General features: G+C 44.3%; 1 protein-coding gene across 1 annotated transcript in view; it reads right to left on the bottom strand.

Moving 5' to 3' along the window:
* Window positions 1–27917, bottom strand: part of LAPTM4B (lysosomal protein transmembrane 4 beta) — a 126530-nt gene that overhangs the window by 65137 nt on the left and 33476 nt on the right. Inside the window, exons 2-4 of the mRNA XM_050941368.1 lie at window positions 24130–24241; window positions 10508–10581; window positions 9392–9514 (exon numbers count right to left, since the gene is read on the bottom strand). Coding sequence (XP_050797325.1) covers window positions 9392–9514; window positions 10508–10581; window positions 24130–24241 — 309 coding nt within the window. The remainder of the gene's footprint in view (window positions 1–9391; window positions 9515–10507; window positions 10582–24129; window positions 24242–27917) is intronic.

Genomic DNA, 27917 nt, shown 5'->3' with positions numbered 1-27917 from the left:
ACCTACATGACCTTTCTTCAGTGACGAACTACTGAATGGATTGTTAAAGTCCAACTCATCTTGGCTATGGAGGCCAAGTCACTACATTGCCTTCAAAAAGGTAGGATAAATGATCTCCACAGCTCCAGTTCTAAACTACTATGTTGTGAACAAACCCACAACAATCAATGTGGATGCATGTAGCTATGACCTAGGTGGTGTATTGCTGCAACAGCATGGCTCTCAGTGAAAGTCAACTGCATTTTGCTCTCGCTCTCTCTCTCTCTCTCACACACACACACACACACACACACACAAAACCCCAATATGCACAGATTGAAAGGAGTGCCTGGCAAGCATGAGGACATATCAGAACTTTGACAGATCTCTGTGTAGACTGAATTTGCTTTTACTGATAACAGACCATAAGATGCTTGTAACCCTCATCAATGGAAAAAAACTCAGCTCAAGCATCACTGCGATGCCAGCATTTATTGATAAGGTTAATTTGCTTTAACCCAATTGCTAAACACATTCCTGGGAAAAATCTGGTAGCAGCAGGCTGCCATGGAGCTCTTATTCACTTTCAACTATCCGTGAGCTCAAAGATGACAAAAGCATACGTGGATGCATGCAGACCAGTGTCAGAAAAGAGACTACTCCAGCTACAAAAAGCATCAACAGACATGCAACTTCAGGAAGTTCAAAGCTACATTATGGCCGGCTGGCCCAAGTATCTAAAGGACACTAAGAACACAACAAGAGACTATTTTGCAGTGTGTGGACAATTAAGTGACTCAAATGGACTCATGATTAAAGGCAACTGGAGCCTAATTCCAAATGAAATGAGGAGAAAGCCTAAATTTCATCCACGAAGGATATCAAAGATTAATTAAATACTGTGAACAGGCCAGTCAAGTCAGTGTAGTGACTGGGCATCAGCAAGGACAAAGAATAAAGTATATACGTGTGAACGTTGCAGAGCTAAAAGACCAACACAAAGAATCTTTAATAACAGCCTCTTCCAAAGTCTCTCTGGTAGTGGTAACTACAGATTTGTGAATTCAGAGGACATCATTACCTGGTCATCGTGGACTATTCTTGCAGGTATACAGAAATACTGTACTTGAAAGACATAACATGTCACAGTGTTATCAAGAAACTGAAGTGCACTTTTGCTCACTCTAGTATTTCAGAACAATGGACCACAATTCACTGCAGCAGAATTTAAGTCATTCCCAACAAATATAATTTTAATCATCTTACTAGTAGCCCACGTTACCCACAAGTGAATGGAGAGGTTGAGAGAGCTGTATAGACAGCCAAGAAAATCTTGCATCAGGAAAATCGATTCTTTGCCCTTTTGAGTTAGAGATCAACAGCAATAGAAGCTACTGATACAGTCCAGCACATAGGCGCTGGCTTTTTCCTTTGCCCAGGTGTGCTCAACCCCTGCTTAGCTCTGGCCCCTCCCCGACTCCACCTCTTCCCCCAAACCCTTACCCCTGCCTCTTTCTGCCCCCTTGCCCTGAGCATGCCCCGTCCCTCCTCCTCACCCTCCCACTTTTATAACAGACATCGCTTAGTTAGCCAACTGCCAGGTCTAGAAGCTGGTGACGGTGTTCATGTCAAACTGGACAAAGAACAAGAATGACAACTCCAGCTGTCATGGAGAAAAATAATTCACTGCCCAGATCATATGCGGCTGAGACCAACAGCAGAGAATTCAGCAGGAACAGTTGATAGCTAGTTTGTTCCTCAGAAAGAACAATCAGAGCCAACTCTATAGATGGTGGATCTGAACAAGATGATTCAAAGATTCCAAACCAACCACAACCAGTTGTTGTAACTAACAGATAGCCAGATAACCAAGTTATGTGTTCAAGTCATATAATTAGAAAGCTAGTACGATTCCCAGACACTTCACAGACAAAGAGCATGAAAGTTTAATTGCTAGGGATGTAAAACTTAGGCAGAGATGTGATGCAATGCTAAACTGTATTATACTGTTCAGCCACTAGGTGGCAGTGTGTGTAAAATACCTTATTTAAGCTAACCTGAGCCATATCTGGCAGTAATTAAGGATCTTAGGATGAACACATGTGGTATCTTAGGCCTGGTCTACACTACATGTTTAAACCGATTTTAGCAGCGTTAAACTGATATAATGCTGTACCTGTCCAAACTAGGAGGCCCTTTATATCGATATAAAGGGCTCTTTAAATCAGTTTCTGTACTCCTCCCCAACAAGAGGAGTAGCGCTAAAATCGGTATTACCATATCGGATTAGGGTTACTCTGGCCGCAAATCAATGGTATTGTCCTCCGGGCAGTATCCCACAGTGCACCACTGTGACCGCTCTGGACAGCAATCTTAACTCGGATGCAGTGACCAGGTAAACTGGAAAAGCCCCGCGAACTTTTGAATTGCATTTCCTGCTTGCCCAGCGTGGAGCTCTGATCAGCACGGGTGGCGATGCAGTCCCAAATCCAAAAAGAGCTCCAGCATGGACCATACAGGAGATACTAGATCTGATCACTGTATGGGGAGACAAATTTGTTCTATCAGAGCTCCATTACAGAAGACGAAATGCCAAAGCATTTGAACAAAATCTCCAGGCTACACAGTGCTGCGTGACAAGTGTAATGGAAAGCCAAAGAATCAAATGGACGCTCATGGAGGGAGGGAGGGGGTACTAAGGACTCCAGCTATCCCACAGTCCACAGCAGTCTCCGAAAAATATTTACATTCTTGGCTGAGCTCCCAATGCCTGTATGTTCAAACACATTGTCCGGCGTGGTTCAGGGTATAGCTCGACAATTTACTCCCTCCTCCCCCACATGAAAGAAAAGGGAAAGAAATCGTTTCTTGACTTCTTTCAATGTCACCCTATGTCTACTGAATGCTGCTGGTAGACACGATGCTGTGGCAGTGAAGAGCAGTATCTGCTCCTCTCCCCTCCCCGGTGGCGGATGGTGCAGTAGGACTGCTAGCTGTCCTTGTCATAAGCCTATGAGTGCTCCTGGCTGGCCTCAGGTGAGGCTGGCCGGGGGCGCCTGGGTAAAAAATAGGAATGATTCCCGGTCATTCCCAGTAGATGGTACAGAACGGCTGCTAACCGTCTTCATCATAGCAACTGGGGGCTGAGCTCCATCAGCCCCCTCCCTTTCATGTGTAAAGAAAAGATTCTGTACTGCCTGGACTATCATAGCAGCGGCATGCTGGGCTCCTCTCCCCTGCACCGCTTAATGTTCTGCTTTGACTGTCATAGCATTGGGAGGCTGCCTCCCCCTCATTTTATCTCACTAACAAGTCAGTGTTTCTTATTCCTGCATTCTTTATAACTTCATGACACAAATGGGGGGGACACTGCCACGGTAGCCCAGGAAGGCTGGGGGAGGAGAGAAGCAACGGGTGGGGTTGTTGCAGGGGCACCTCCCATGAATGGCAAGCAGCTCATCATTTCTGCAGGATCTGACACGGAGCAGCTGTGCTCTCTGATACACTGGTTCTCTACACTTGCCCCATATTCTAGGCAGGACTGATTCTATTTTTAGAAACCATAAAGAAGGGATTGACTTGGGGAGTCATTCCCAGTTTTGCCTTTGCACCCCCAGCCAACCTCAGCCAGGGGCACCCATGATAGCAGCAGACAGTACAGAACAACAGATAACCATCATCTTACTGCCAATTTACAACGGCAGCAGACGGTACAGAACAACTGATAACTGTCTCTGCTATCACGCAAAAGCAAATGAATGCTGCTGTGTAGTGCTGCAGTAACGCCTCTGTTAGCGGCATCCAGTACACATACGGTGACTGTAAAAAAAAAGCTGAACGGGCTCCATGGTTGCCGTGCTATGGCGTCTGCCAGGGCAATCCAGGGAAAAAGGGCACGAAATGATTGTCTGCCGTTGTTTTCCCGGAGGAAGGAATGAGTGATGACATTTACCCAGAACCACCTGTGACAATGATTTTTGCCCCATCAGCCACTGGGATCTCAACCCAGAATTCCAAGGGGCGGGGGAGACTGCAGGAACTATGGGATAGCTACGGAATAGCTACCCACAGTGCAACGCTCCGGAAATCGACGCTAGCCTCGGACCATGGACGCACACCACCGAATTAATGTGCTTAGTGTGGCCGTGTGCATTCGACTTTATACAATCTGTTTTATAAAACTGGTTTATGTAAAATCGGAATAATCCCGTAGTGTAGACATACCCTTACTCAGAAGCAAACTCTGTATACAGTCTATATATCAGGGATCGGCAACCTTTGGCTCGCGGCTTGCCAGGGTAAGTACCCTGCCAGACTGGGCCGGTTAGTTTACCTGCCGCATCCACAGGTTCGGCCAATCGCGGCTCGCACTGGCCGCGGTTCGCCAGTCCAGGCTAATGGGGACAGTGGGAAGCAGCGGCCAGCACATCCCTTGGCCCGCACCGCTTCAGGAATATGACAGACAACCTAATTCTCATTTATATTAAGGAACCTGTTCTCTGCTCTGGTTGTGTAAAGTGACATTAAGGTGAGCATGAATTCACTGCCACTTTAAGGTCACCCTTTATGCTGCCAGAGCAGTTATGAGAGAGGCCTTACTATAAATGAGAATCAGGCTCAGAATATCTGTCAAACTGAATGCAACCTAAAAAGCAAGCACTGTCCATAGGTAATGGCACAGAGGGGGATGCCAGGGAAGAATCCCACAAACCAGCTACAAACTTGGGACCTCATCTGAGGGGAGTGGCAACTTGGAGTCCTAAGAACCTCACAAGAGTGGGCCCTGTGCACCTGCAGGTTCCACACCTTTCAATTCACCAGAGCAAGACAAACAGAGGTACAGCCACTGAATGTAGTCTATTGGACTGCATGACTGCTTGATTCAAAAATGATGTGGCAGTATGTTTTTTTATCCTATCATTTTTATCTATAGCCAGACCTGTAGCAAGTCAAGCCAGAGAAATAAACGTTCTTGTGGCTGGGAGGTGGAGGAAAGGTAGGAATTGCCCACTGTATAACACCCATCCTCCATCTTGTCCAGTATTGTCTCTGCAAGAGCAGCACTAGACGCTTCAGGAGGGGAGGGAGTCTGAAGATTCTTTCCAAAAATTTTTTAAAAAACATTAGTGTCATTTCTAGGAATGTAGACAAATCCTTTTGTAACTAAAATGTGATGAAAACAGCAAAAGCATAAGTATGTTCCCTGCTAGTTTTCTGGAATCATGCTGGCAAATTACATCTCTAATACTACAAAGCATGCACCAAGACCATAGAGGTTCCCTTGCATTTCACCCAGACATGCACAAAAACAGATATGAAAATATTCAGAGAGCCAAAAATCAATACTGTAATAAAAAACACAGATTAAACAGGCTATTCTATGCCCCTTCTCCTAACCATGTTTGCCAAACCCTCTCAATCCAGAAAAATCACATCCCCGATACATAATTTTAAAAGACAAACATATTGCATGTACAGGCATTGTTTGTAACACTTTGGTATCCATTTTTCTGTAAAATAACCTATACAATTAATAGCTTTGTAAAAGCAGCAAAGAATCTTGTGGCACCTTATAGACTAACAGAAGTTTTGGAGCATGAGCTTTCGTGGGTGAATACCCACTTCGTCAGATGCATGTGGTGTTCACCCACGAAAGCTCATGCTCCAAAATGTCTGTTAGTCTAGAAGGTGCCACAGGATTCTTTGCTGCTTTTACAGATCCAGACTAACACGGCTACCCCTCTGATAATTAATAGCTTTGTCTCTCTTAAATCAAAGAGAGGAAGAACAGATAGAAGTTCTTTCTTTCTCTCTTTGACAGTCTTTTTTTCTCAACCATTATGTCTCTCTCCAGGTACTTCCCCTCCATTGCATCTGTGGTTTGGATTATTTTTAGCTCTGTCATAGATGCACTGACTTCAATTTTTCCAAGCTGAATCTTATTTTGTTATTTCCCACCCACGTTTGTAATCTATTTGTCTTTTGACTTATTCCTCTGCCTTCACTTCCAAGCGTAATTTCATATGTGAATTTCTTTAGAATGGTCTGTTTACTCCTGCATCAAGATCACTACAGAGGATGTTTAGGAGAGCAAGATTCCTGCGATACCCTACTCTCATTGACTTGATACACTAGTGTTTATCATTACTCTGCCTGCTGCTTCTCATTATTCTTTATTTACAGTTCTCTAGCTAGTTTTCCATCTAAATGACAGAATCCATATCCAAGCCTATTTGAATTCAATTTTTCCAGGTAAACTTTGTGAGACAAATGAAAACTAAGTTTCCACTCAGTGCTCTGTAACTCTGTCTCAACCCTGACCTGGAGGACTCAACTCTTGGGGTGAGGATAGGTCAGCCCATTCAAGGCTTGTCTTCTCAAGAAAACATTAGTGTGTTTGAAAAGCACAATGGCTCATATGATGCTTGCTGACTGGCTGTCTTGCATAGATCAGGGCAAATAGCGTTCAGCCAGTTAAACTTTGCTATAACATTTTCTAGTAACAACAAGCCCTCTGCCCCTGGACTTTCTCCTGAGACACCTAACAATGAAGTTGCCAAATGGAATAGTTGCTTTTTGTGATGCAAATTCTTGCCAACTAGAATCTGAGATGAAACCGCCAAGTCCATTCACACAGGCAACCAAATAGTCATGAAATAATAACTGAACTGGACTGATTTCAATCAATGATTCTGAATCCAGTATCAATCCTCTAATCATCTGCTTCTCTCAATATACTCCTTCTCCAACATAAAATAATGCTAATGATGTTTAGGAACATAATGACACAAGATGCCCCTTCCAGTCTTGTAACCTCTTGTTGGCAACATCTTACTTCACTGCCCTTCTCTTAGTGCAGGGTTCTCAAACTGGGGGTCGGGACCCCTCAGGGGGTCACGAGGTTATTACATGGGGGGAGTCGCAAGCTGTTAGCCTCCACCCCAAACCCAGCTTTGCCTCCAGCATTTATAATGGTGTTAAACATATAAAAAGTGTTTTTAATTTATAAGGAGGGGGGGGTCGCAGTCAGAGGCTTGCTATGTGAAAGGGGTCACTAGTACAAAAGTTTGAGAACCACTGTCCCAGTGCTTAAATACAACTCCTGTAGAAAAGCACATGGTGACTCAGACTACAGCAACTGAGGGTTTTCAGCAAAGACTGTACAAGAACAAAAAGGAACGAACTTTTAAGAATTAAGTACCAACTTCATAAGCTCTTATAATGTTAAAGAAAAATAAATAATAATAAATAATAATAATAGAGGCTTAATTTCTACTACATAACCAGGCTACTTGATCATCCACAATCATCTTCATAGTTATACATAAATATAAACAAAAGAAACAGTAAATCTAAAGAGGTTAATCCCCCCAAATTAGTCTTTATTCACCAATTCTATACAGTCTGCTGAGTCAAAAGCAGTGCAACAATATCTTCTCTCCTTTTGCTTGCAGAAATCCCCGACTGGAATCCATGCAGTCTTTTTCTCCTTGTCTGCCGGGCTGTGGAATTACTCAATGAAGTTGATTCTAGCCCATGAAAACTTATGCCCAAATAAATTTGTTAGTCTCTAAGGTGCCACTAGGACTCCTCGTTGTTTTTTCTAGTTAGCTAACTAATTAACCCACCAATCAGTATTAAGTATTGTGACAGATCCAGATCAGTGGGGTATAGGAGTCTGGTAGAAGACAAATATACTGGCAACTGGATGAACAGTTTTCTGTTCCCTGAGTGACCAGAGCAGGGGTTGCCCTAGAGTAATCAAGACACCTGGAGCCAATTAAGAACTTTCTAGAATCAATTATGGCAGGCAGGCTAATCAGGACACCTGGTTTAAAAAGGACCTCCCATCAGTTAGTAAGGGGGGCATGCACGGAGTGAGAAGGTGCTGCTGGAGGAGTGAAGAGTTCAAGCGTGATCAGGCTTCAAGAGGAAGATCCTGCACTGAGGATGAAGAAGGTGCTGGGGAAAGGCCATGGGGAAGTAGCCCAGGGAGTTGTAGCTGTCACGCAGCTGATACAGGGAACATTGTAGACAGCTGCTATCCACAGGGCCCTGGGCTGGAACCTGGTGTAGAGGGTGGGCCCGGGTTCCCCGCATCCCTCCAGCTCCTGATCGAACACAGGAGGAGTTGACCTGGTCTGTGAGAAACATCAGAAGGGAAGGTCTAAATTGGAAAGGGATCTGGCCTGTTCCCAACCGACTAGGTGGGACATAGAGACTGTGGGGATTGTACTCAGTTTCCCCCATGCTGGCCAGTGATGAGGTTAGCTGAGTGGATGGCAGGTTTGAGCCATTAGCAAAAGTGGCCAAACTGAGGGCTGCCATGAATCTCTGAGGCAAGCAAATTTGCCAATAAGCATAGGACCCACCAAGGCAGAGGAGGAACTTTGTCACAGTATATAAATGAAAAGTCCTGTTACAAGAACAATACAAAACTGAGACTAGCAAAATATAGACTCTTTCCCCATCATCACAGTTAAATAAATAAATAAATAAAGTTGGTGAACTATATTGGTAAAAACAATTTAACTAAGACAATTTGGATAAAATCAAACAACATTCAAGGTATACAATTAAAATGCAAGAAGTTAGAGGAAATTGTAAGGGAAAATTTTCTATAACACTGCATGTGCTTTTTTGCGTTGGAAAGTTAACCAACAGCTGCAAAATGATTCAAAGTTAGAGAAAACAACCTGCTTTGTTTCTCCCAACCCACGCAGGTCACATGTCCTTTAATAAAGCAGCTGCCCTGGAGTCTAGGAGTCCAGCTACAGGGAACCTATTGAGCATGCCTAAAACCACCATGCCCTCCAGAAACTTCTGGGTGAGGAATGATAATTGTGCATGAGCCTAACAACGACCCAGACACCACTCATTCCTCTTGCCCCCTTCTCTCTAGATCTCTTACAGATATATCTCCCTATTTGGCTTGTGGCTTCCGTCATCAAATCCAGTCCCCTGTTATTTCATGTAACCCTGCCTTTTAATCATATTCACACTTATATAGCTATGTAAAACTTCAAGACAGTATAAAAATATTTTAACTAATTAGTCCTTCCAACATTCCTGTGAGGTAATTAAATGAGCAGAGGCAGTCCTAGCTCATTGAGGCCCTACCAAGGAATATTTCCCCCTCCTGCCTCCTCAACACATAATAAAAAGTGAATCAGGGGTCCCCTTGAGCTGCATGGGGCCCTAAGCAATTGTTTAATCTGCTTATGCCTTGCAGCAGTTTTGTAAACAAATACCCCATTTTACAGATTGACAAAGTAAGGCTGAGAGGGGGCATGACTTGCCAAAGGCTGCCCAGGAAGTCAGTGGAAAAGCCTTGGGTTAGAATGCAGGATGAAATGCGTTTCCAAAATTTTCTCTAGATAATGAAAATAACTGTTCACTTCAAGAAATTTACCAGCTGTCGTAGATAGTCCTGAATTGTGTTTGGATAAACAAGCACACTGATGGCAACCAGTGTGTTGAGGGCGAAGTCAAAGATCTGGTAACAGAAGAAAGGGATGATCCAGGCTGCATGTTGCTATAAAAAAAAATTGTGTCAGGTTAAAGCATAACTATTATTTCCTTATGTTTCAAAAATCCACAGTGCAATTGACACAATGCAATGAAATACTCTTTAACTGTGTTTCCCAGGGGGAAAATTACTTGTTAAATCTGCTAAAATTATTATATGCAGCCAAAGATGTTGGGCAGCAAAGCTGAGATAAATATAAGTGTATGAGTCTACTGAGAACTTGTAAAGGAACAGGTTTAAATCAATCAATCAATCACACAGTACTGACTTGGCTCCCTAAAATACCAAACTTCTGAGTGGGATTAATATAAATGCATTCTTTGGGACAAATCCCAGTCCTAGGGAAGTGAATGGGAAAAAATTCCATTTACTTTTAAAAAACCAAGATTTGGCCATTTGTATTTAAAGTTTGCCCATAATGTACTAAAAGATCTCACATTTGAAGCTGCAGACAATGAAAACATTTAGAGAATCTTAGACTATGTCTACATTAGCACTTTTGTTGGTAAAACTTTTGTTGGTCGGGGTGCGGGGCTGGGGAGGGGGGGACGACCACACACGCCCTGACCGACAAAAGTTCACTGACAAAAGCACCAGCATGACCAGCGCTATGTCAGTGGGAGACGCTCTCTTGCCAACATAGCTACCGCCACTCACTAGGGATGGTTTAATTATGCTGGCAGGAGAGCTCTCCTGCCGGCACAGAGCGGCTACACAGGGAGACCTTCCAGCTGTGCCACTGTAAGTTCTGTAGTGTAGAGACAGCCTTCGTCTTGCACTCCCCCAATCAGCATGGCATCATTTGACACAATCAGATCTCAACAACCTAGGGGTTTCCTATAATCTCGCAGAAGAAATGAAATTGTTATATAAATCTTACAACAAACAACAACAAAACCTTAGGAGACAGGGTTTTAAATTTCTGCCTGTTAGGAGTTTCATAGGCAGAATGATTCAGGTGGATGAAGATCAACTTTTTTGTTTAATCTGATCAATTACCTTATATGCTCCATATGTAGCCATCGCACAGATCAGAATCATAAGGAGAGAAATTGCAGTGGCAATGCACATATCTGAAATAGATAAATTAAAGTGATCACAGGTAAATATGCAGTTCTGTTTTGCTATTTTGCCAACTGCATAATGCAGCATTTCCCACAGTGTACTGCATGCCACTGTGGACAAAAGTCTAGGTGGGAAGGCAGGAGGTGTTGACACACCATTCCACTGTCTCAGGCTTTTTTTTTTTTTGGAAGCACGTCTTTAGCGAGGGGTGTCAAACGTATAGCCTTCTGGCAGGATCCTGCCCACAGAACAATTTCATCCATCCCAAAGACCTTCCCTGAATCTTTGGGCTTGTCTGCACAATCCAGAGTCCACATTGTGATGTGGCAGACCAAGTGCCAGCTCTTTCCAAGGCTTTAGGCCTTGGCCAAGCACTGACAAATTCATTGCTGGAAACCAGTCTGTTTCGCCTGTGCGTTGGTAGGGTTAAGATAGGTATTGGACTTATAACAAAGTGTTTAGTGTTAGACTTTATGAAATGCATGTAAATTGCTGCATGCATTAATCTCAGACTCTGGCAGAGCAATCAAACCAAGCCTCAGGTGCAGATATAGAACCACTTGGTCAAGTTTAAGAGGCACTAGAGAGGCATAAGTCTGACAGAGGCGAGGGAAAATGGCACTGAAAAATGCTGGACAGCAGATACCCCAACCTGGCAAGCTGAAGAAAAGAAAATATCAATAAGTCAAAGGATGAGTGTAAGTATTTATCAACATGGTTTATTTTTATTACTATTTCAATTATATTTGCTGAATGTGTCCAATGCCAAGTGGCAGACCTACCACATGAAATGAGTTTGGCACCCCTGCTGTAGATATATAGTTGCTAGAAAAGCCTTCCAAATGTGAAATATGCATAGCCCATCCCGTGATGGATGATGTACATGTTAAGATACATAGGCCTTTATAAATAATTAAAAATTAATAGGAGATATACCTATCTCCTAGAACTGGAAGGGACATTGAAAGATCATTGAGTCCAGCCCCCTCCCATCACTAGCAAGACCCAGTACTGATTTTTGCCCCAGATCCCTAAGCAGCCCCTTCAAGGATTGAACTCACAGCCCTGGGTTTAGCAACCCAATGCACAAACCACTGAGCTATCCCTCCCCCCTTGATTTCATTTTCCTGAAGTGGGGACTCAGCTTTCAAGAGTTTGAGAACACTTGATTAGTGAAGTATGTGTTGCCTATGCTGAGGCACTAGCTAGTCTAAGAGCAATCAGCTCATGCCAAATGCAATCAAACCCAAAAACTGATTCCCCTCGGGCCAGGATTTTACCTATGGAATTCAGATTCTGTTTTGCAACTCAGAGAAAGGACGGCCAGGCTAACATTGGTCTTGAAAAGAAATCAAAATGAATACACAGCTACTGTCTTCCTTGTTTTTGTCATACTGAATACACCAATGCTCAAAGGTCACTGGCAACTTAAAGAAAAGAAAAAGCACTTTATAAAACCAAGCAAAACAGCCAAAGGCATCTTATAGCTGAAATAACTTAAAAACCCTCATTCAGAACAAAACCACCACACAAACTACGATGTATATGTATCTGATATAGCTTTTATGAATAGGAGAAGTTTGGGAAGAAACTACTGAAAAGATCTGTGTGTTTTTGTGTGTGCACGCACAATAGAAAAGGTGGCACCAGTAGAATTCTTAGAAACTTGACAGTTGAGAGTTTCAAGAAGGATATCTGTCTTTTGCTTCCCTAGTCCCATACCTTCTGATTCACTTTTTCACTTGCCCACCTTTAATACAGAGAGTTTAAATGTAAGATGGGGAATATGTGGATATCGCATCCATTTTTCTGAGGCACTAGCAAAGGTTGGAAAGAAAGGAGAGGGAATATGACATGCAGAGAACCCAATACCTAGAGATCTTGACTCACTCATTGGGTATATTTTATTTATAGAGATGCTGATTAACTCAAGAAGAAAAAAGCACCCAGCAAAACACGGCCTATGTTAAGTAGGGACCACAACCTTGCATTCCTCCTTTTGCTGTTACCTTTGCTCGTCTACACTAACTATTCAGTATCATGACAGTGAATACATGACTTTAAACTAAAAACGACTTTGAGCTTGGTATGAATACACTAACTAAGGAAAGGGATTGGTTTAGACTTGGTGATAGTGCTCCTCACCTGTCCTGATCAAAGAAGAATCGGATCAGTCGCAGGCTTTCATTACTGTAACTATTCAATCTGCATCCAGCAGTGCCCATTCCCAGGACAAGCTCTTACCCATCCCCTGCCAATTCACTTTATCTATTTTCAAGACTGTAGCAGGAAGGTCCAATGACCAGAGGTCAGGGCGTGGTCGTACAGTTTCTGCCAGTTTTGTTGTCCCAGAGGGTGCCCTGGCTGCAGCCTTAACCCCACACCCCGTATGCTCAGATTGCTCCTCCAGAGATGGACCCAAGCCTACCCATTCTATTAGGTCCTGACCCAAGGCCCTAAGGGTTTATCAAAACATCTGGCCCAGTTATTGAGCTACCCCAAATTATGTTTTCCCCTGGGTCACTTCCTACCAGTTCGGAGCTTCTCAGTTTGGGGCAGGGCGGTCGCTGGCTTAGGAGGACAATCCTTAGTTTTTCAGGATCGTATTCAATCAATTAATCTCTTTTAGTGCTTTTAGCTCCCAAAGAGTGGAGAATCCAAATCCGAGAGCAACCTTCACAAAGCTGTTGCCAATGCTGACATAACTCTCAGCATCAGCCTTGCTTCCTAGTGCAGCAAATAGCTCCTTCCCCTTCCTGGGCCAACCAGGGTCCTTTTAAACTGTCTGTCCACTGGGAGCATGCCCTGAACCTGGTGAGGGGTGGGGTCACCCTGGCCCAGTATTGCTCTAGTCCCAGCCCTGGTTCACTGTGGGGCCTGCAGACTCCATCACAAAGACCAATCACTCATTCATTGTTTTGAGCAGAAATTGTTTTTAGTTTTAATTGATGACCAACATAGCACTGTGATAGGACTGTGATAGGACTTGTTGTACTAGTGACATTAGTGTCATTTCAATGCCAGAGCCCCAGAAACTGTTATAAAATGTGACACTTCTGCTTTGATCTGATGTGCTTGCGCACTCTCTCTCTCTCTCTCTCTCGCTAGGTCAAGCCCTAGTTGGCTCATGCAGGCTCTTTTTTATTCAAATGCTCATCAGCTCTTTTGAGTTCTGTCAGCTTAAATTAATTAGAATTAAAACTAGATAGTTAGCATATTAACAAGTGCTTGAGTGCTCTTTCATAGTAACTAACCATGCAATACATTCTATTGTGTTAGTGATTATCAGCTGAGATGTACTGGTACTGTTTCTGTGTCGTATTTATTATTGACAACCTAAAGCAGATTTTTGGAGTCCTTTTTTATACAAGCAGCAGGAGACCCAATCAGTGTATTTAAAAGAAATCTCCTTAATTTTTGAAATTAGATCTTATTTTTCTGATTGTCTTTACTTCCTGCTTTAGGGAGAAGACACACTGATGTTATCCAGGACTGCTGGCAGATTCCTGCCAGGAGTTGTGTCATGACACACAGCAACAATGCACATATTCAGCCTAATTCATCCAGAGAGCCTGCAACATGATCAATCCTGGGAACGAGACAAGGAGTGGAAATTGGAAAGACAATGGAAGAACAGCACCTGCAGGAAGCACAGGCTTGCAATCCAGGTGCAGAGCAGGGCTGCCCCTGAGACTGGAGCTTCCTTCAGGGTCCTGAATTCAGTAATCCCTCTCGCTCTCTTGGTCTTACTACCTATCTCAATCACAGGATTGCTTACCCTGAAGATAGGCAAATAAGCCTGAGAGTGGCAGATAGTGGTACAAGTGCAGGGAAGAGGGAGAAGTAAACAGATGATGGCAGCTAACACGGAAAATCTCAAGTCCTTGAGCTTGCATCCAACACAGCCACTGAGAACTCTAATCCACTGTCTCATCACCTGCTGGAATCCTATATCTCATCCCTGGCTCACAGCTAAGGGTAACTCCAGCAATCAAAAGCAGTACCCCTTTCCTCCAAGTTCTGAACTGTGTGCATTTTCTGCACTGCTGCTCCCTTATCATCACAGATCCACTGCTTGGAAGCTGCCCAAGATTATGCACAGAGCATCAGTGAAAGAAGGAAGAAAAAATGTTGAGAGAACGTGAAGGATAGGGATGTTGTTTTTTCTTTAAACCAAGTCTGGTTATTTACTCCAGCTAATATTTCTATTTTGAAGCCATTTAAATAGTTTTCTGTTGTTCTCATCTTAACTTAGACACGTAAGCATTTTGGGGCAGAGACACAGGTGAAGTCATGACCCCGCTGAAATCAATGGGAAATTCCCATTTACTTCCACTGAGCCTGGATTTCACCCTCCATCCCCATTTGCTTCGTAAAGTATCATGTACATACATGGCATTGTATAAGTAAAAAATACATAAATAAATAACAGTTTTTATAACAGACAATACTAATAACAAGACAGGAGAAGCAACATAACTGTTGCGCTATTAACATGTCAGGGTCATGGTCTACGGTGATAGGCAAACTGAGCAGGAGTCTCAAGTTAAGCCAATAAAAGCCTCTGGACTTTCAGGTTTATTTACAGGTATTTCCATTCCCTTTATGCAGAATATCAGACTTTAAAAACCCAAACAAGTACACAGGGCAGTACTCACATCTCCAGCACTCCCTGATACAGTTTGAAAATTCTTATCTGTTCACAAGGTCCCTAGAAATAGGGGTGTTTCTCTTGAGGGCTAAGTCTACTGAACTCAGTAGTGCCAATCTCAAGTGCAAATAGGAGACCTTGAGTTTTCCCTCAGTCACCTTTAGCTCAGGAATGTGTGTGAGAGAGTTACAGATTGCCAAATTACGTTCCTTTCCTATCACGTCCTTTTCCTGTCTCCAAAATAGAAAGGAGAAACATCACCCTCAATTGGCCATGTGACCCCCACTTCCCCCCATTCACTTCAGACCTTTCAGCATGGAATAGTCCTTCACAATCCCCCAGTTTATAAATGTTTCCTCAATTCATTGGGAGCAACTATGTCATACTGATGTTTACAAAGTTAGAACATCTGAAGAAACTGTGTCCTGAGTGCAATAGGAATTTTCTCAACTACTGTAAATGCAAGTCTGAAAGTGCTTCATAAGCCACACTTACGCCCAGCTACAAATACAAAAAGATACAAACCTAGCCCCACTGAAGTCAATGACAAAACCCTCTCTGACTTCAATGGAGCCAGGATTTCCCTCATCATGACTAATCGTGGACAGATCTGTATCTACCTGTAACTTGAAAGCTTGATTTTCAGTGATGTGGCCTGTTCTGGGAGGTGTGGAACAACAATTCTGCACCCACAACTTGTGCCTGCAATTTTGTGCTGACAATAGAATGTGGTCTCAAATACTAATAATGAGAAGTCTATCATACTTCTACCTAGAATTCACTGCCAGCAAAAAACAAAAACAAACAAACAAGTAGGCAATGATTTTGGAATGCAAAACTTTACTCACAAAACAAGTTGGTTGAAACACAACGTCACGCAAGGCCCTAAAAAACAATTGATGGATTTTGTAGTTTTCAAACATATTATGTATGGTACATGTTTTGCATATGAAACACGCAACAAATATATGAAACATTTCTTTTGAACAAGACCAGTAAAAAAGGGCAAGGTGGGATGCGAATATTAATGTGCATATTTGCCTGGGTACTTTATCTCAAACAAAAAATATTAAGGTTTAAACAATCTTAGTCATAAATTTAAAAAACCCTCTCTCTGAACAGAGATTGAAAGTAATTTGAATAGCAAATGAATTAACTTATCCAACTGTACTTCATAAAGCATGCAAACCAAGCAAGCAAAAGAACAGACTGAAAGGACCATTCGTAATTAGGAAGCATTTCACATTCATTTATTCTCAAATGGATGTGAGGTTACTCAGCCTACAAACCATCCTTTTACTCTTTTAGAATTCATCTCTGAAGGCCACAGAGAAAAGAGGATTTTCAAATCTAGATGCAAATCCCAAATGTAGTTGGTCTGTCAGCTCCGGTATTACAAAACAGAATTACTATTTTAAAGCCTCCAGCACTGGCGGACCTCTAATGTCAGCTATATAAACCACACACTGATAGCAATCATTGCAAGGTTAATCTCAAAGAATTAGGACAAGATAGTCAGTTTTAATATGTCAATTTCAACTAGGTTCCATTTGAAACTGTTATAGCCCTTACTATCTTAAACCCAATCATATACAAAGATTTATAGACAAGATTTTTTCCCAATCAAAACGCATTAAAAAAGTAGTAAGCCCCTAATAGTTTACTTTTGGCATATGAACCTTTAAGAATGTGTGAAAATAAACATTTTAATATGTAATTTGAAGTGACAAAATAGAGGCTCTGATGAAAGCTCTCTCTAATTTTCACATTCTGAGACACTGAAGTCAATGGGAAAATTCCTGTGGAATTCAACCAGAGCAATGCAAGGGCCTAGGCCTTTTACAATAAGCACTTGTGTTACAATATATACACCTTGTCCCATCTGCTTAGTGTATGAAAATAGCTTCCTCCTTATTGCAGTGAAGTGTTTTGTGTAATAGTCAATCACTCAGATCCAGAATATCGTTTTATGAATCAGCAGGAAAGTAGCTACAGAAATATGGATACATAGATCTTAGTTTTAAAACTATCACTTAAGATAAGATGATTTCCTATCAACTATTTAAAAATAATTTTTAAAATCTCACAAATATTAGTGGAGGAAAACAAGTGTTTTTTCCCCATGTGACAGGGTATATCAGATCCTCTGAGGCCCCCTGCTAGAGGCCTGGTCACCCTGCCACCCCCGCCTCAGAAAAGGGCAGTAGAGAGGGTCCTCCAAGCTGCCTAGAGTGCTTGTGTGGGATACAGCCAATCAGAGCCCAGAAGGTCACTATAAGAAGAACCGCAGGGCCAGAGTAAGTTCCTGTTCCTTGCTAGAGCTGACGGATCATGGATAGTGTCTGGCTGGCTGACGAGCTGCAGGCCCTCCAACGAGGTACTGCTGCCAGAAACCAGGGAGAGCAAGAAGAATCCCTGAGCTGGTTGTGGGGACTCCATCAGGACAAGGCCCTGAGGTAAGGGTGAAGATGGCACAGGGCCGCAGGGAAGTGGCCCGGGGAATTAGAGCAGCAGTGCAACTTAGATAAAGGGACACAGTGAACAGTTGCTATCTACAAGGTCCCTGGGCTGGAGTAGTGGACAGGCCCAGATCCTGCCACAATCCCCTTCAGTCACTGGGGGAAGTGGCCTGGACATTGAGGCACTCCAGAAGGGGAACTGAACTACAGCGGCCCAACTGGAGAGCTGAGGCCAGAAAGGCCCTAAGAGAGTGAAGACTTTGTCACCAGGGAGCGAGCCCTGGGGCACTGCTCTATCCTGGAGCAGGGACAACTTATAGGAGATGTTAGAGAGGACACTGAGAGACACCTTTGTTGGACCTGTACACAGGATGGGGTTTTGCTTTGCTTTCATCATACAGTGTGTGACTTGGTGGGAGGGCTGAGCCATCGAAGACACACCACAGAAGGAAAGTGTGCAGGTACATGCACTTGGCCAAAAGGATGCTTGCAAGAGGTGAGTGACCTCGTTACATCCTGTAAGACAATAGAAGGTTTTGGTAAAATAAATTAATCTGGATCTGTGAGGGATCATGGGCCTCAAACCTGGGTCTGTGGGTTGCCAAGCAGTACTCAGACAAATGCTCTAGCACACAAAGGGCCCCACCCATAAAGTTCCTGATAGAGTGAAATGTCCAGTCCCATCGATTAGCTGGGAAGCTCTACTTAAAACAGAAAGAGTCACAGGTGAAGTTGTCTGAGCAACTAGAGGAATCCTTGGCTGGTTGCTACTACAGACCCTGCCTACTTGCCAAACTCCGAGTCCTGCCTTTCTGCCTGGTTCCTGTCGTCCTTATCCCAGACTCCTGTCTATTCCTGGTTCCTGCTTTCCTGCCACACTTCAGGTCCCTGTTTCTGGGCTCTACCCAACCCCTGGCTTGGCATCTAACTCTGTCTCTAGCTCTGATCGTTGGCTTGGCACCCAGCTCTGGCCCCAGATGCCTGACTCTAGCCATTAGGCATGACCACTCACATCCAGTCCCTACAGCTTCCTCAGACCACTATCAACTTCTGAGTCAGCCCACCAGAGGCTGGACCCAGTGGAATTTGCCATACCCTGCATGTACAGGCAGATAATGGAGCACTGCAGGTGCAGAACGTGCAGCTGGCCATTGAGGATCAGGCATTGTGGGAGCAAGACCATCAACATCACATGGAAAATGCTGTGAGCCCGTCTGACTGTGCTGTCACCCAAGATGGGACCTGCTATGCCTCTGTCAGTGTTCTGATGGGAGCCACTTCAAATTTTGAGGCTTCGTGAAACCATGCCAGTTCTTGTTCTTGCTTCAACCACAAACGTATGTTCCTGGCCATACCAAGTTAGGCTTGGTAGTCAGCCTGCTGACAGGGGAGGTGTTGAACTGGGCCTCTCTCCTGTTGGAGGCCAACAGTCCAGTTCTATCTAACTAGGATGCCTTCCAGGGGGCAATATCCACAGTCTTCAACGAACCCAACCACACCCCCCCCACTGAAGCCACCCTGTGGAAACTCCACAGGGGTAGGGCATAGACACCTGCTACATAGCTCACTGCCAGAAGCTCAGATTGGACATGGAATGGAATGAAGGGATCTAGTTATGTTAGTTTTGATGGAGCTTGCAGGACAAGGTTAAGAATGAACTTGCCCTAGTTGGGACCCTAGTGGGTCTGGACATCTTCACAGATCTTGTTATCCATACTGAAAATCACCTACATGAACGACAGGAAGAAAAGAGAGGGGTGTCACAACTGTACCTCCTGCTGTTGGATTCTGCTTCACCAGCTGAGCCAATGCAGACCGACCTGACCCACCAGCAACTCGCCCCTGAAGAGAGAGCGTGCTGGCAAAGCTTTAATATGTGTTACTACTATGGGGAGCTGAGCCATGCTATCTCCAGTTGCCTCACAAGGAACCCAGGAAACAGCCCAGGGCTGGTGAAGGGGGCTAGCCTAGGCATCCTGACAGAGTATCCCCCTGAAACCCGAACTGAGGTCCCCATGGGAGCACACGCTGGCTCCCGTCGACTGGCACTGCACGTACAAGTACCAGTCAACTTATGAATCCTGGAGCCTCGACAACCACTCCATCTGCAGCTGACCATTACCAACTCTCCTGCAGCAGACAACTTTAACAACGCAGAGGCAGCCTGGGCACTACAGATTCCTCTGTGGCCCAAGGCCATTCCAGACCTGGTAGAGAGTATCAACGAACTGCTTTTATTTTCAATGTCAGTGGCCACAGAAACTGTTCCTCTCAAAGTTACTATCCAAGGGCATGAAATGACCCTACAGTTCAGTGCCAGACATTCCCTGCGCTTCCCTCTGATCCTGGGTATCCTGTGGTTGGCCTGCCACAACCCCCTTATCGGCTGGTGCAAACTAAAAATTGAATTTATCTCAGAATTCTGCCCCCAGCACTGCTTGCCCCCAGGGTAGCTAGCCCAGCAGAGCTGCCTGCTCATTCTGGTTTTTAACTTCCATCAAAATACAGTGACTAAAAAGAACACAAATACCTTGTCCCCGCACAGGGACTATGATTGCCCAATCGAGCTATAACCAGCGGTCAACACTCCATTTGAGTGGATATACACCATGTCAGAGCCTGAAGCAGCCGAGCTGTGCACCTACTTTCAGGAGAATCTAGCCCAGGACTTTTTCATAAATTCCCTTTGCCTGTGGAGGTGCCAATCTTCCTTGTTATAAAGAATGGAAGCCTCTGACTACATGTGGACTATCGGACCCTATATCAGGGCACTAACAGAAACAGAGACCCATTATCACTAATCTCTGAGACAATGGACCACATGAGCGCCATCTGGGTATCCACAAAACTAGACCTCCAGAGGGCATACAACTTAGTACATGTTAGAGCTGGAGACAAATGGAAGACTGCCTTTCAGACATATTATGGTCACTTCAAATATCTCATGATGTCATTTGGTTTGAGGAACGTACCCACAATATTCCAGTATTTTGTTAATGAGGTATTCTGGGACATTCTGGACCAATACATGGTAGCATAACTGGATGATGGACTTATTTTTTCAGACAGTGCCAAACAAAACATGCACATCCATTCCATCCTGAAGCAGCTATGCCAACAAGACCTCTATGCTAAGCTAGAAAAATGTGCCTTTGATTAGTCCTCCATAGAATTCCTTGGGTTCATCCTGTCTCCTGCTGATATCAAAATGGACCTATGCAAGGTAAAGGCAGTCTTTGAGTAGGTGGCATCACAGAATGTTTGTGAACTGAGTTTTCTGATGTTCACAAACTTCTATTGGTGGTTCATCCCAAAGTTCTTGGAGCAGATTGCCCCTTTTGCTGCCTGCTCCACAAAACCACCAAGTTCCTCTGCTTTCCCAAGGCACAGCAGGCCTTCAAGCAATTAAAACTCACATTTTCCACCATTCCCATATTGGTCCACCCCAACACCTCACACATCTTTATCACTGAAGTGGAGACTTCCAACTTGGCAATCAAAGTTCCATCCCCAGGCATGGGGCTCAACAACTGCTACATTTGTGTGCCTTCTCTTCCAGGAAACACACACTTGAAGAACAAATGAAGACCACCTTGTTGTCACTGTCTAGAAGGATCCCAGTATCCTGTCCAGGTGTACACCAATAAGAACCTTGAATATCTGTGTACGGCCAAGGCCCTTAACCAGCAACAACTTCAATGGGCCTTATTCTTTTTGCTCTTTGGTTTCACAATCGCCTGTCATCCAGGAACCAAAAATAGCAAAGCTAATGCTTTGTCCGGGAAGGATAAATATTACATTGGCCAGTAGGAATCTAAACCTAACAATTGAAAACCTTTGTATCCTCAAGCCTCAAAACTTTCTGAGTGGGCTCCCTGCCAATATCTGGCCACCATTATACAATCAGCCTCAGAACACAGGATCCCTCTAGTCAAACAGGAAGCCATAATAGGGAACCCCAATGTCCAAGATGAGGTAATTTACATAAAAGGCATATATATGTTCCTCCCTGCGCCTCCAAGGACTACAACCCTACAAGTATGCCATGACCCACCCCCACCTCTCCCTGGCAGGACATTTTGACTCCTTTAAAACTCAGTCACTCGTCTCTCGTGTCTTCTGGTGACCTCGTGTGCAGGCTACAGTTCAGACCTACGTGGCCTCTTGCAATGTATGTGCCTGTTCCAAGGCGTCGCACAATAAATCCCTTGGACTCCTGCATTCCCTTCAGACTCCATCTGGCCCTTGGACAGTCATCACCTTAGATTTTGTAGAAGAACTACCCAAGTCCAATGGGTTCACAACCATTGTGACAGTAATGGACCACCTCACAAAGATGGCACACATCTTCTGCTGTACAGGACTACCATCGTCTTAAGAAATTCCCTGGCACTGGGTGGACAAAGTTGTCCACCACTATGACCTTCCAGAGTAAATATTTTCTGACCATGGTGCACAATTTATCTCCTGCTCTTGGAAAGAAGCTTTCTGGATGTTAGGCATCTGCTTCTGCCTCTCCTCCACCTATCACCCTCAGACAATATGTCAAGGGGAGAGAACCAAAAAGATCCTGGAGTGCTATCTTTGATGCTACTTAAACTTCCACCAGAACAATTGATTCTTGCTTCTGTATCAGGTACAGTTGCATACCATAACGCATAACATGCCTCTACAGGGCAAAGCCCTTTTCTCTTGAACTATGAGTTCCACCTTGGTTTTCCCCAGAGGTACCCACCACTTCCCACAACCCACCAGCCCTGGACTGGATACAACAGATGCATTAAACCCAAGATGACCTAAAAGTTTACTTGGAGGATGCCAAGAAGAGCTATAAACCATATGCAGACTATCGACAACAGGAGGGGCCTGCCCTTTCAGTAGGCCAGAAGGTATGGCTCTCAACAAAAAACTTACATGTGACCAAGCCATCTCATGAATTGGACTATCAGTGCTTTGTCTTCTACTGAGTTTGCTGGCAAATTAGCCTAATCACTTTTGAACTCTACTCACCCCATTCTCTCTACATACACCCAGTTGTTGATATATCACTTCTGAAGTCCTGCATTCAGGACCCATTCCCTTACTGCTCCCACCCACCACCACCACCACCCTGCTGTTACATGTTCAAGACCATGATGAGTATATTGTCCATGAAATTCTTGATGCCAGAATCAGATGGTATAGACTCTGATATCTTGTGAATTGGGAAGGCTACAGTCCTGGGAACTGGCAGAGAATGTCCATGTTGCTGACCTGGTAAACGCCTTTTATGAAAGCCATCCTGGAAAACCTAGCCCACTACTGCCCACAGGGTGTCCTGGGGAGGTGGTGATGTGATGGATCATGGGCCTCAAACCCAGGCCCACAGTTCCCCAGGCAGTGCTCAGACCATGGCCACCACTCAGCAGCTCACTTGAATGGCTGGAGAAGGGGGCCAGCAAAGCTCTAGCTTGGAAACGCCCCCCCGCGCCCCCCCCCCACGAGGCTCCAGATTGGGAGAGATGTCCAGCCCCACCACTTACCTGAGAAGCTCTACTTAAACCAGAAAGTCACAGGAAGTTGTCTGAATAACTAGAGGATTCCTTGGCTGGCTACTACTATGGACCTTTCCTGACTCCAGAGGCTGTTCCTGGTTTCTGTCCTCCTTATCCCAGACCCCTGTCTGTTCTGCTTTTCTGCCTTGCTCCAGATCCCTGTTCCTATTCCCTACCTCTGCCTCTGACTCCAGCTCTAATCTTTGATGAGGCACCTGACCCAGAATGCGATCCCAAACTTCTGACTCTAACCATTAGGCATGACCACACATACCCCAGTCGCTACAGGATCTGAATTCAGTGGAAGTTTTGCCATAGCCATTAGTAGGAGAAAGAGGCAGCCCTGTGTTACCACGAATCAATTAATTTAGTGCCATGAGAGAGATACTGAAAGTTTCTGAGAAAAGACAAGGACTCCTGTTTCTGTAGCGCCATGCAAATGTATTAATATAAATATAATAATTTCAGAACCAATACCATTCATATCCTTATTTATGCTTTTTTTTTTTTAGTGCTGATGAACATGCTGATTTGCATCTCTATTGACTCTAGTCCTCTGTTCACCTCAGAGTAGCTACATCACAGCCAATGGTAGTGCAGGATTTTCCACACCCCTTGCCAATGGGCCACCCTACTATTCTGGAGGGATCTCTGCTAGATGTGAAGGGGTAGTTGGTCTCTGTACCCATTCAGTTAACAGGCAATTGGATTAGACTACTGAAAAAGTGAACAATCAGTTCCAGGATGGTGGTGGTTTTGTGCTATAGATATGCCTTTTGCCATAAAAGTCAAAATGCTAGGCTAGTGTAATGAAGCAATATTTAAGAGACATACTCATTACAAGACTGCCTAAAAATACTGCTGCTTCAGAAACAGAAATGAAACATTGATAATTAAATGATATATACTTACTAGCATCATCCATAAATTCAAATTCGCTCCCTAATTCAGCACTTGGTAAGTGGTACTGGTCGGGATTAGTCAGGGCACTCAGCAGGATCAGCAATACCACTGAATTGATGATCTACAGAGAGGAGAAAGGGAAAGGTCAGGATGTGTAATTTCTTAGTGAAAATACCATAGAGTGGGATATGCAAACTGCTGCAGAGACAGTGTTCCTATTGTGAAATGTATTTAATTGCCACTATAAATACTTTCTCCCCATTTGAATAGATTGTATAGTTTTTCTTTGTATCAGAGCCCCAAATTACAGGATAATGCCACAGCACCCGATCAGCCCATTTTCCATTTTCCTCCCCCTTGCTATTAAAAAAAAAAGGGTGGGGGGCGCACAAGTCACCCCTGACAAGGCCACTCCATCTACCTCAGTGATCCTGTTCTTTTGGATTATAAAGCATGATAATAATCTATTTATAGTTCATTCAGTTCCCGGAATTACAATTATTTTTAAAATCCTAACTTGAGATCCTTATAATTGAACAGTCTCCATTCACAGATTACTAATCTGGATAATGATGATGAGCTGGAGTTGATGAGATCACTTCCTGGCAAATTGCTAGGTGGCTGTAGATGTGCTTGTCTGCTGGAAGACGCTGAATTCTAAGTGAGGCTAACATTCAAGCTGATTCACACTGGCTGCTAAAGCAGAAGCCTTAGGAGGGGGCCAAGGACAGGGACAGATTGCAATATTAGTGTGATATTTGCTGCTGCATGCACTTCTGTGCCATGTGACTTTGAAAGATCAGGTCATGTATGCTGAAGAGTTCTGTGAGCAGTAACACCTAAACTAGGTGTAATAACACAGAGCCAACATTAGCAAAGAGAGGAAGAAATGGTTGTATGCAGGGTATGAAACATCAAGTATCAGAGAACTAAAAAGATCACCAATGGCCAGATTGTCATACCTTTACATGTGATGAACAGCACATTAGACACCACTTTGAAGTGAAGGGTACTTCTTGTGGAGAAAGTGAGTAAGAGCATCACAACCTGGCCCAAAAATGAATAATGCAAAAAACTGTAAGACAGAGAAAGCATGATTCTTTTCTACTGAGACCTACTCAATGACCTACTTTTTAAAACTTCATTATTTTAACAGTATAATGGAATTTACTTATTTGCTTCATGATCTCTCACAGAAAGGTAGAGAAAAGATTATAGAAACAAATATATACTACTCAAGAGGAGAAAAAATATAGAAGAATTTAAGATGCCTGTGGTATGTGTGACAGACCCAGACCAGTGGGGTACAGGAATCTGGTAGAGGGCAAATATACTGGTCAATGGATGAGCAGTTTTCTGTTCCCTGAGTGATCAGAGCAGGGGCTGCACTAGAGTAATCAGAGTAACCACATTACCCTCTGCTCCTCCCACTCCCAACACCCACCCTAGAGGGCTGGAAGAGAACCTGTCCTGCTGCTGCTGGATGTCACGGAGTGTGGGGGAGTCAGGGTCCTGCACCCCCTACTTCCTGTGATTCACCGTGACTCTCAGCCAGCCAGTAAAACAGAAGGTTTATTAGACGACAGGAACACAGTCAAAGCAGAGCTTGTAGGTATGGAAAACAGGACCCCTCAGTCAGGTCTGTCTTGTTGGTTAGGGACCTCAGACACCAGTGCTGGGCCTCCCTCCGTTTCCCCAGCTAGCTCCAAACTGCAATCCCCTCCAGTCCCTCCTCTGTCCTTTGTCTCTTTCCCGCTGGGCCAGGAGGCCACCTGATCTCTTTGTTCTCCAACACCTTCAGTTGGCACCTTGCAGGGGAGGGGCCCAAGCCAACAGTTGCCAGGAGACAGGGTGTCAGCCATTCTCTGTGCAGACAGCATCACACCTGCCCTCTAGGGCTCTGCAACAATCACACAGCCTTATCCCACCACCTAGATACTTGACAAATGCATAGGGGAAACTGAGGCACCCACACAGTATTCAGGGAAAACATTAAGAACATTCCCAATTTGTCACACTGGAGGAGGGGCGGCTCAGTGCAGAGAGAGACAAAGAGAATAGGCTAGAATCAGGGAGAAGGTAGGTACCCGCTCTATGTGGGCGGGGAGGGGGGAATCCTGTTTACTCCCTCCCAGCCCTGCTGCACTTGCAGTTTGCCCCTTGCCCCTCCCTTGCTCCAGGGACCAACCCTAGCCCCCACCCCACTGTGCTTTTGCCTCTGGTCCCTTTTCAGTCATTCCCCAGGGGGGCCCACAGAAAGTTAATCTGGCTCTGGCTCTGCGTGGGAAGATTCAGCTGGGGGAATTGCCCAGCACTCTGATGCACACATCCTCTGGAATGTAAACCCAAAATTACATTGTCTTGTGCTATATAGAGAGACCTATACAGTCAGGGCTGTCCCTAGCCATTTGGGTGCCCTCCGCTTCCAGCCACTGCCGGAGAGTGCAGGGTCGCTGGGGGAAGAGGTGGGATGGGGGTGGGGCGGGAGGGAAGGGTAAAAGGCAGGGCAGAAGGAATTTTCCAGGGCCCCACACACCCCTAGGGACAGCGCTCCTCGTTGCAAGGGGGGCCGGCCAAGGGATAGGGCTGGTTGCTGGGGCTGCCGCATATGCAGCACGCAGCTGCCATGGGCACTATGAAATTTGGGGCAATTTGGTGCCCCAAATTTTATAGTATGTGTATGCTGCGTATGCCTAAGGACGGCCCTGCATACAGTGTAAGCTCATGAAATTCGCTCCCTCCCTCAATGTGGAGGAAGATATGCACAGCTTTCCCTCCCTCCCTCCCTCCAGTTATGAATTGCACAAACTGTGTTTTAGAATAAACAGAAACAAGTTTATCAAATACAAAAGGTAAAACATTTTTTACTGACTACAAATAATTTCTCACCCTAAATGTTGTTTCAAGCAGGTTACAGAGAGTTTCTTGAAGATAAACTGCACTGTTTACAGCATAAATCTCCAAGGATTCCTTTTACAGGCTGACTTGTCTAGCCTAGGCTCAGCCCTTGCTGCCCCCTCCCCATATCTTAGTTCATTTGTTTCTTCAGGTGTTTTCAGCACTCTTCCTTCTTGGGCGCGGAGGCAGTGGAGAAGAGCCCAGATTAACTCGCTCCCCAGCCTTAAATAGGATTTGCATATGATGAGAATCCTTTGTTCCCCAGTTTTAACCCCACCCCTTTCCCGTGGAAAAGTATCAGCATTTCAAGATGATATTTTGTGCCACGTAACATGATCACATGACCCTGCAGGTTCAACCCAGCATCCCAGGAAACTTCTTGGGAAGGAGGGAGATTAGTATCTTCAAAGTCCTATTGGCCTTCCTCATGGCTCATTCAGGCTGATTGCATACTGTCTCGTGGGCATTCCTCAAGTACACACAGTTGTAATTGTTACATAGTCAATATTCCTAACTTCAGATACAGGAGTGATACATCCATACAAATTGTATAATTACATTCAGTAAATCATTACCTTTCCAATGATACCTCACATGACCTATCTTGCATAAAACATAACTTAGTTATCCCATATTCATATCATAATAATATTTCTATGAAGACTATGGGGCGTAATGTCACAACATGATCTAGTAAAAGAGTAAGAGAAGATTATACCACTTCCCTGGATCGGCAAACACCAGGTTGGTAATGAGCATATGGAGTGAAATCCTCATCCCACGAAAGCCAATAGGAATTTTGTCATTTACCTTCATGGGGCCAGGATTTCACCCAAGATATTTCATATTCTTCAGCTAATGCATAGTGTAATGAACAACAAAAATACTCAGACAGCATT

This window comes from Gopherus flavomarginatus, chromosome 2 (genome assembly GCF_025201925.1).
Source record: "Gopherus flavomarginatus isolate rGopFla2 chromosome 2, rGopFla2.mat.asm, whole genome shotgun sequence".
In the NCBI taxonomy this organism is placed as follows: domain Eukaryota; kingdom Metazoa; phylum Chordata; order Testudines; family Testudinidae; genus Gopherus; species Gopherus flavomarginatus.
Note: the sequence above shows the minus strand (reverse complement) of the source record. Positions and strands in the feature narration are given on the sequence as shown.